General features: G+C 60.8%; 1 protein-coding gene across 1 annotated transcript; it reads left to right on the top strand.

Annotated features, from left to right (window-relative positions):
- The first annotated feature begins 5,545 nt into the window (after window positions 1-5,545).
- Window positions 5,546-7,719, top strand: CCDC188 (coiled-coil domain containing 188). Its single transcript, XM_033837934.1, is given in 9 exon segments — window positions 5,546-6,082; window positions 6,188-6,295; window positions 6,450-6,554; window positions 6,642-6,698; window positions 6,806-6,865; window positions 6,955-7,019; window positions 7,208-7,265; window positions 7,394-7,443; window positions 7,533-7,719. Coding segments are annotated over 9 exon segments (1,227 nt in total).
- The last annotated feature ends 48 nt before the right edge of the window (window positions 7,720-7,767 follow it).

The raw sequence follows: 7,767 nt of genomic DNA, 5'->3' as shown, positions 1-7,767 counted from the left end.
CTCTGGGCACAGAGCATCAGCGTCCCCCATCCCCACGCCACCGCCACTGCTGCCTTGGGGGCTGAGGCAACAATTGGTAGTGGGGGCTCTTTCTCCCCAACCCCTCCGCCTCCTTCCTTGTCCCCCTGCTTCCCAGACACCCTGGAGACCATGCAGGTGACCACAACCTGCCCCTGCCGCACTGGCCCCCTAAGGGTGCCAGACGCCCCAGCCTGCCCCCTGCAGATGGGATCTCACCTCCCAGCGCCTGAGCCACGTTCTAGCCAAGGCCTCACAGTCTTGAACCTTGGACCCCCCTCACCAACTCTGGCTGCCCACTGACAACCAGGCATCATGTGGCCAGCCCAGGGCTGCTAGCAAGGGTTGGGGGTGGTGTTCCCACACTGGGGAAGGCTCCCCCCCATTCTGGGAGCCCAGACCCTGGGCAGGGAGCAGGCGAGGGGCCGGAAGGAGTGGGGGGTGAGTCCCAGGGTCATTTATTTCAGTGTGAACAGTGAGATGGAACCAGCAGGAGGCATTCAGACCCCCACAGAACTGCAGATCCAAGTGGGGAGGGGGTTTCTCCCCCAGCACTGCCAGAAGCTTAGGCCTCAGTGGAACCACCCCTGGCTCCTCCTCAGCCCAGGGCTGCCCCTGCCCTGGGTTTGGGGTTCCCCAAAGCCTGCAACCCGTCTGCAGCGTTCTGGCGCCATCTAGTGGTGGATCCTGGGACCTACACAGAGCCAGCCGGGAGAGGATGGAGCATCCTTCAGAGGGAGGGAGCACCTGCCACCGAGGTCTCCGTCGCTCACCTTACCCCCAGTCTCACTCAACCCCTTTGGGCCCATTGCCTGGACTCAGGGATGGACCCAGTAGCTCACGGCCCAGCAAGAGCTGGCTAGGGGCAGAGGGTGGAGAGCGGGGTGGGCAGATGTCCTGGATTCTGGCCGCGGTATGGACTTGGTGAGGTGAGTCCAGCATTGACCATCAGGTGCTCTGGCCATGCTGGCTTCCCGGGCACCACTGTCGGGCTAGCAGGGGCAGATGGGCATGGGGGTATCGAAAAGGGGGTGAACCTAGCTGGGTGAGACCCTCTTGGGGGGATCTCTGGGCTTAGGCAGGGTAAGCACACCCAGTTCACCCACCCTGGGGTGCAGGAGGCCCTGCAGCCACAGCACAGCCACCTCCCCAGGCTTCAGCCCTCAGCACCCTGGCTGATGGTAATTTATAGAGAGTATTTTCCTTGACATTATCTCATCTGATTTTTTTTTTTTTTTTCCTGCACCAATGATCCATGGGTCTGATCACTGATTGAACCAAAACAGTCTTTCCTAATTTACAGATAAAAGTTAGGCTCATGGAGAGCATTGCCTTAGTTTGAAATAATTTTCTCATAAATTTTGCTTAAATCTGTAGTATCAGTTATTGATTTTCTGCTTGACAAAATAAGTGAACAAGTAACAAGCATTATTGCTGGAAAAAAATTTAAAGCTCCAATCATACTTCGATTTAGGCATAGTTTTCCAAAGTAACAGTTTCCATGGTTGTGACTTTACATTACACATACACGGTATCATAGATTTGTCAGAAAATTATTTGTAGATCTTATGATAAAAAACATTTTGACACTATCTCGTGGTGAATCTCAAATGTACAGTCTCCTCTGATTCTTAAATAGAAAATGCGAGCAGCAGCTGCCCAAAGAGTCACCGAGGGAGGGGAGACAAATGGCCTGCCAAGCCCATGCCCTGGGAGCTGCTCAGTCACAGCCTCTGAAATAGAACCACTGTGGGAGGACCCCATGGGCCCACCCCCAGCACCGCCTCTCACCTTCACCTTCACGCATTCCCAGGGCCCACCCCCAGCCTGCTTTCCATCCCGAAGGGCTTCCCCACAGGCTGGGGAGGGGAGGGAGCTGCCCAGCGCTCAGCTGCCTGTGACCACTCGCCTGCAGTGTGCCTGCGCTCTGGCCCTGGGCTGGGGCGGTCACTCCCCAGGCCACCCACCCTCATGCAGTCACACCCAGTGGACCTGTCCTCCTGGTTATGGGCCTAACCACCCCTTTGTGCCCCAAGAGGGCACAAGACCACCCTCAGAGCCCCGTGGGTCCCAGCCTCAGGCCATCTGTGTCTGCTACAAACTCAGAGCACAGGAGAACTGGGAGGCCCTGGGAGAACCGCCAGGCCCTGGGAGGAGGTGAGATCCCAAGAGTGACCTGAAGCCCCAGAGAAGGGGGTGATCCCCAGCCTGGGGCTGCTCCAGGAAGCCTGCAGGGCCTGCGGGTCTGAGGGCTGGAGGGGGGTTCTGGACCAGGGCCCTGGTTAGGGGATACAGAGATGGGGCTCCTCCTGAGGGGCTGTGGCTGGTCCAGGGACCACAAGTTCCAGGTCTGTTTCCCAGCTTTAGAAATAAGCGTGGGGCCTTGAATGTCGAGGCCACGGTGAGTCCTGGCAGGAGCAGGAAGGGCGCGGGCCTCCACACCTCCTCTCCCTCCGAAGCCCAACCCCTGCTCACAGGCTCAGGCTCCCTGAGGCTATTGGGCGTCATGGCAACTTGGGCAGGAAGCGGCTGCCATGGCAACTGGTGTCCAGGGAGGTGCACACTGCATGACAAGGAGGGCCTTGGCCTGGCTCTTTCCAGGACGCACTTGAGCCTCGCTTCCCGCCATGGCAAGGAAATCTGACGATGTAGACTCTCCCCAACCCCATCCTGGAGCCCTGACTCAATTCAGACCCTCACCCCAATCAACAAGGATTTGCAGGGTGCCCCGCATACATTACCTTACCTGTCCCCATTTGTGGAAATGCCACCAAAGCTGAGGTTCCCTCTGAGAGCCCCCCACCCTCTGGGCCATTCTCAAGCTCAGGGGCACTTCACAAGGACCACAGGGAGGGTGTGAGGAAGGTTTCAGGGTGTTGGGTTCTTCAGGGCTGGGCTGTGAGCCACCAGCAAACTTCCCAGATGGGGCGCAGCCAGGGTAAAGGTTGCATCCAGGAACATGGGGTTCCAGGCCGGGACACGGTGGGTGGGGCCGAGGCTCCTGTGTCATGGGGTGTCCCAAGCACCCCCTCCTGCACCCCGCCTGGGTGCCCTGCCTGGCTCCTGAGACTTGAGGCCTCTGCTAGCAGTTCCCGGGTTGCAGCCACTGTCCTTGCTGTTATTACAGGGGGTCACCAGTCTCCATGAGGAGATCCCCTCTCCCCATTTAACGTTCCCAGGCACCTGCTGGCACCTGACAGGGCGCCGCTCCCCGCCCCACCCCAGAGGCCCCCTCTTCCCCTGGTGGCTAAGCAGAGTCTGCTCAGGGGAGAGTTCAGGGGACCGCTGATGCCTGAGTGGGGCTCCAGGCCCATCTTTCCCAGCCCATCCCCAGCCAGAGCCTGTTGCTAATGCTTCACAGATGCAACCCTAGAAACAGAGTGACCTCCTGGGGCTGGGCCACCTGTGTCCAGGTAGACACAGCCTGTGAGCTGTGCATGCCCCCTCCTCTGTGGGTGGCCCCCGTCCAGCAGCCCCTGTAGTGTATCTGTCCTACAAAGAGGACAGGAGTGAGACCATCAGCAGATAAGGGATTTTGACAGACTTCTTCAGACAGGAAGCGGGAAGCGGGGGCTGACATAGCAGGACAGGGGCTGACATCACCTGGGTGTGGACGAGGCAGGGCATAAAAACTGGGCTGGCTAGGAGACGGCTTGGGGTGGCCTCCAGCACGTGTGAGGGACGGTAGGTGACACGGGGACTGCCAGGCAAACTCCCCAAGCTGTCCCCTTCTCCAGACGTCTGCCCAGAGGCAGGAGGCCTTCCTTCCAGGGGACTGACTTTGGGACACCCCGGCTGCTAACGGGGAGAGGAACTCCTCAGCTCCATCCTACCTCCCTATGCACAGGAGTAGAAAAGCCAGACATTTGAGGACAGGGACTAATAGGAAGTCCTACCAAACAGAAAAAAAGAACCACAAAGAGAAAAAGCAGGAAGCAAAAGTTCCCCTCCCTGCAAAATCCACGTTATCCCTAAAACAGAACAGGAAGCTCTGAAAAAAGAATAAGGGAACACAAAGAACAATGGAGATGTCTTGAAATTTTAAAGCACGATTGCAGCACGGCCTGCGGGTAGCAGCTCCAGGGACTGTGGAGCCCCTGAATTCCTGTGGGAAAATGCCCTCCGAGCTGACTCTGCCCAAACTCAGCCAACAGGCGTGAGGTCAGAGTAAGTTGCTTTCAGACTTGTGAGGTGTCTCATGATCTAGTCACAAGGGGCAGATGGCTCCCAATCTCAGAGGCTAAAACAAGCACAAGTCAGTCGGGCCTTGGCGACTTGGCCGGCCCCACGTGGTGGGTCTCTGTGGTCTCGCTGGGCTCTTCAACCCAGCTCCTGGCAGCTGGGGACCCGCTGGGATGACCAGAGCCTCCCCCCCCACAACCTGGTATCTGAGAGCAAGGTCGTGCCCCCCTCCCACCACAGAGGGTCCCCAGAGCAGCAAGACAGTCACAGCCCAACACACAAGCACTGTTTAGGTCTCTGCTGGTAAGACTCCACTGGCCCTAGCGAACCCCCAGGCTAGCCCAGAGCCCAGGGTCACATTGCAGAGGGCCAAGGACCCGGGGACAGGAGGGATTTGCGGCTGTTTCCACCACACAGGCACTCGGGTTTCCACTGACCCACCTTTCTGAGGACGCTGCTTGAGGATGTGCTTCCACAGAACAAGGGAGGGAACTGAGAAAGAGGAGGATGTGAGGCAGGGGCTCCAGGAGCAGCGGGGGTGCAGTGGGACAGATAGCACCACATGATGTTGTAGGAAAGGAGGAGAAACCATTGTGGGGCGGGGGCTGGATCTGTTTCCGCATGGGAGGCACGCTCTGCTGTCACTGAAAAGACCCCTAAAGTGGTGAAGACCAGGCTGGACTCTGGTCCCATCACTGAATAGGCCATGGCCTCGGGCAAGTGTCTTCACGCCTCAGTCCCCCGCCTACAGGGAGAGGATAATAATAGTCCTTGCAGGACCATCGAATGTTCAATAAATGATTTTTTTAAAAAAACTTGGAGATACGTTAGGTGAAAAGGCCAGGCTGTAGGATGATCTCTTCTGTGTGAAGAGAGACCATGAGACGTGCAGCCACCTCCAGAAAGGTCTCAGCCACGGGGATCACAGGCTGGGGGCAGGGTCACACTGGACACTTCCTGTTGTTTGACTTTGTTCTAACCATGTGTCTGCATGATCTGCTGTACATTTTAAGAAAATAGTTGAGGTGGGTGTGGTGGGGACGATGCAGAGGGGGTGACCCCCTGAGGTTACTTGAGGAACAGGGACATGGTGGGAGGGGCCCTGCCAGCCCTGCTCTGACCACCACCCCAGCCCATTATGACCTCCCTGGCCATGCCCAGGCCTTTGTGACAGGTGCCCCTGAGGCACCTGTGAGCCATGACACCCAGAGGGCCCTCAGACTTGTGAGGTGTCTCATGATCTAGTCCCAAGGGGCAGATGGCTCACAGGGCCATCTGTAAGAGGGTGGCAGCTCAGGCCAGGCCAAAGCCTAGACCTGGGGTCAGGAAGGGGTCACAGGGAGGTATGGAGGGGCCGAAAACCCTGGGACCCCGTGGCCACTCCCACCCCCAGTGCCCCTAACCCCCAGCTTCGAGCAGCCATGGAGGATGCCTGGACCCACCCTGCCAGGGGTTTGTAAGGTGGCCCTGCATGGTGCCTCTCAGCTCCACCCACTCAGTGGAGTCTGCCAGGCCTTTCCCAGCCCCGGGGACAGGGGGTGGGGGGCCCAGGGTCGGTGACGAGGTACCTGGGAACTTTATCACAGCTGAAGAGGGAGAGATGCAGCGACAGAGGCCACGAGACCACCCGGCGGGGGCGAGACAAGGACAAGTAGAGACGGGGCTGGGGTGGGGCTGGCCCCTGCACTCAGGCCGCGAGCAGGGGACACCCACGCAGGGGGCGGGGCCCAGCTCAGGGCCCACACCCTGCCCTTGCCCGCCCCTGACCCCGGGGGCAGGGACCCCGGCCTCGCCCAGGGCAGCCCCCTCCCAGCTCCAGAGCGTGCTCCTGGGGCCTGCAGAGCAGTCCTTTCTCCAGCTGGAGCAGGAGAACCAGAATCTGGTGAGTGCGCTCCCAGCCCTCCCAGGCCCCAAGCCCTCCACCACCGCCCCCTTCGACCTCCTGCCTGCGAAGTGGCTGTTCCCATCTCTCTGCCCCCACCCCCAGAAAAGGCAGAACCAGGACCTGCGGGAGCAGCTGGGGGCCCTCCTGGGGCCGGGGCAGCAGTTCCTGCCCTTGTGCCCGGAGCACTTGAGCTGCATGGCCCTGACCTGGGTGAGTGCGTGGCGGGGTGCGGCCCCAGTAGGACGATGGGAGGCTCTGGGGAGCTCCCTGCCACTCCATGCGCTACCCTCACCCCACTCCCAAGCAGTCCTTGACCACGGATGCTGCTGATGGCCTTGGGGCTGAGCTGGTGGCTCCTCTGCAGCCCCTTGAGCAGGCCAGCGCCCGGCCCCTGAAGGACAGGGCCCCTCTGCAGCTGCTGCAGCAGGAGCTGTGCCGGGGGAAAGAGTCCTTCGTGCAGCAGTCCCAGGTGGGCCCCGGAGGCCGGGGGCGTGCGGGGAGGAAGGAGCTGACCACCCGCCAGCCCTCCCTCTGCCCACACTGTGCCTTCCCCCAGAACGAGCTGCAGCAGATCCGACTGTCCTTTGAGAGGAAGAAGATGGCCATCACCGAGGTGCCCACCTGCAAGGGTGGGAGGGGGCGCTGGGGCAGCCACCTGTGACGTGCATACTGCATGGGTCCTGCTCCTTGGGGCGTGACCCAGTCTCCACCCTCCACCAGGTGTGGGACGGCGTGGCCGAAGTACACATGGCCCTGAACAACCAGGCCACCGGGCTCCTGGTAGGTTCCTAAAGGCAACACCCAGAGGATGAGGGGGCTGGGTGGGGGCAGTGGGGTGGGGGACCAGCTTTACCCTCTCTGCCCCCCAGAAGCTCAAGAAGGACATCCGGGGGGTGCTGAACCAGATGGAGGACATCCAGCTGGAGATTCTGGGGTGATGTGCAGGGTTGGGAGCCAGCGGGGCCTGGCTGAGCCGGGATGGGGGTAGGTGTCCAGGTCAGGATGGGGCGGACCAATCCCTGACCCCTCCCCAATTCCCCTGCACCAGACCAGGTGGTGCCAGGCTGAGGTGGGGGGTACATGTGGCGCTGACTGTGCGCTGTCCCCCCCCACCCCCGCTAGGGAACGGGCCCAGTGCCGCAGCCGGGTCAGGAAGGAGCAGCAGATGGCGTGCATAGGGGTAAGTCCCCCACCCCACCCTCTCCCTGGAGGCCCCGCTTAGGGAGCTGGAGAGGATCCCTGTGACCAGAATCACCCTTGTCCTGAGGGAGAGCAGGAACTCGCTCTGACTCAGCCCCTCTCCCGCAGAAGGCGCGGCCTCAGCTGGGATGTTCCGAGGGCCTCAAAGGCCAGCTCTGGTAGGTGGCCATCCGAGCTCAGGGGCAGAGCCCAGTCCCCAGGAACTGTCCCCTGGGTGCCCCCACCCCCTGACCACAGCCGTCCACAGGCTGCTGGCCCTGAGGTTGCTGCTGGGCGCCCTGCTAGCCTGCACCGCCGCCTACGTGTACATGGTGGACCCCGCGCCCTTCAAGGGGCTGGTGCCGCCCCTGCTGAGCCGCGCCACCGTCTGGAAGCTCCGGACCCTGCTGGGCCCGTTCTTGCGCCTTGAGGTGGACGACTTCCTGCCCTTCTAGGCCGGAGGCCCAACAGCCCCAGCGAGGAGGAAGCAAGGCGGCTGGTGT

Source organism: Tursiops truncatus, chromosome 13 (assembly GCF_011762595.2).
Source record: "Tursiops truncatus isolate mTurTru1 chromosome 13, mTurTru1.mat.Y, whole genome shotgun sequence".
Classification (NCBI taxonomy): Eukaryota; Metazoa; Chordata; class Mammalia; order Artiodactyla; family Delphinidae; genus Tursiops; species Tursiops truncatus.
This window is presented reverse-complemented; position numbering and strand designations above follow the sequence as displayed.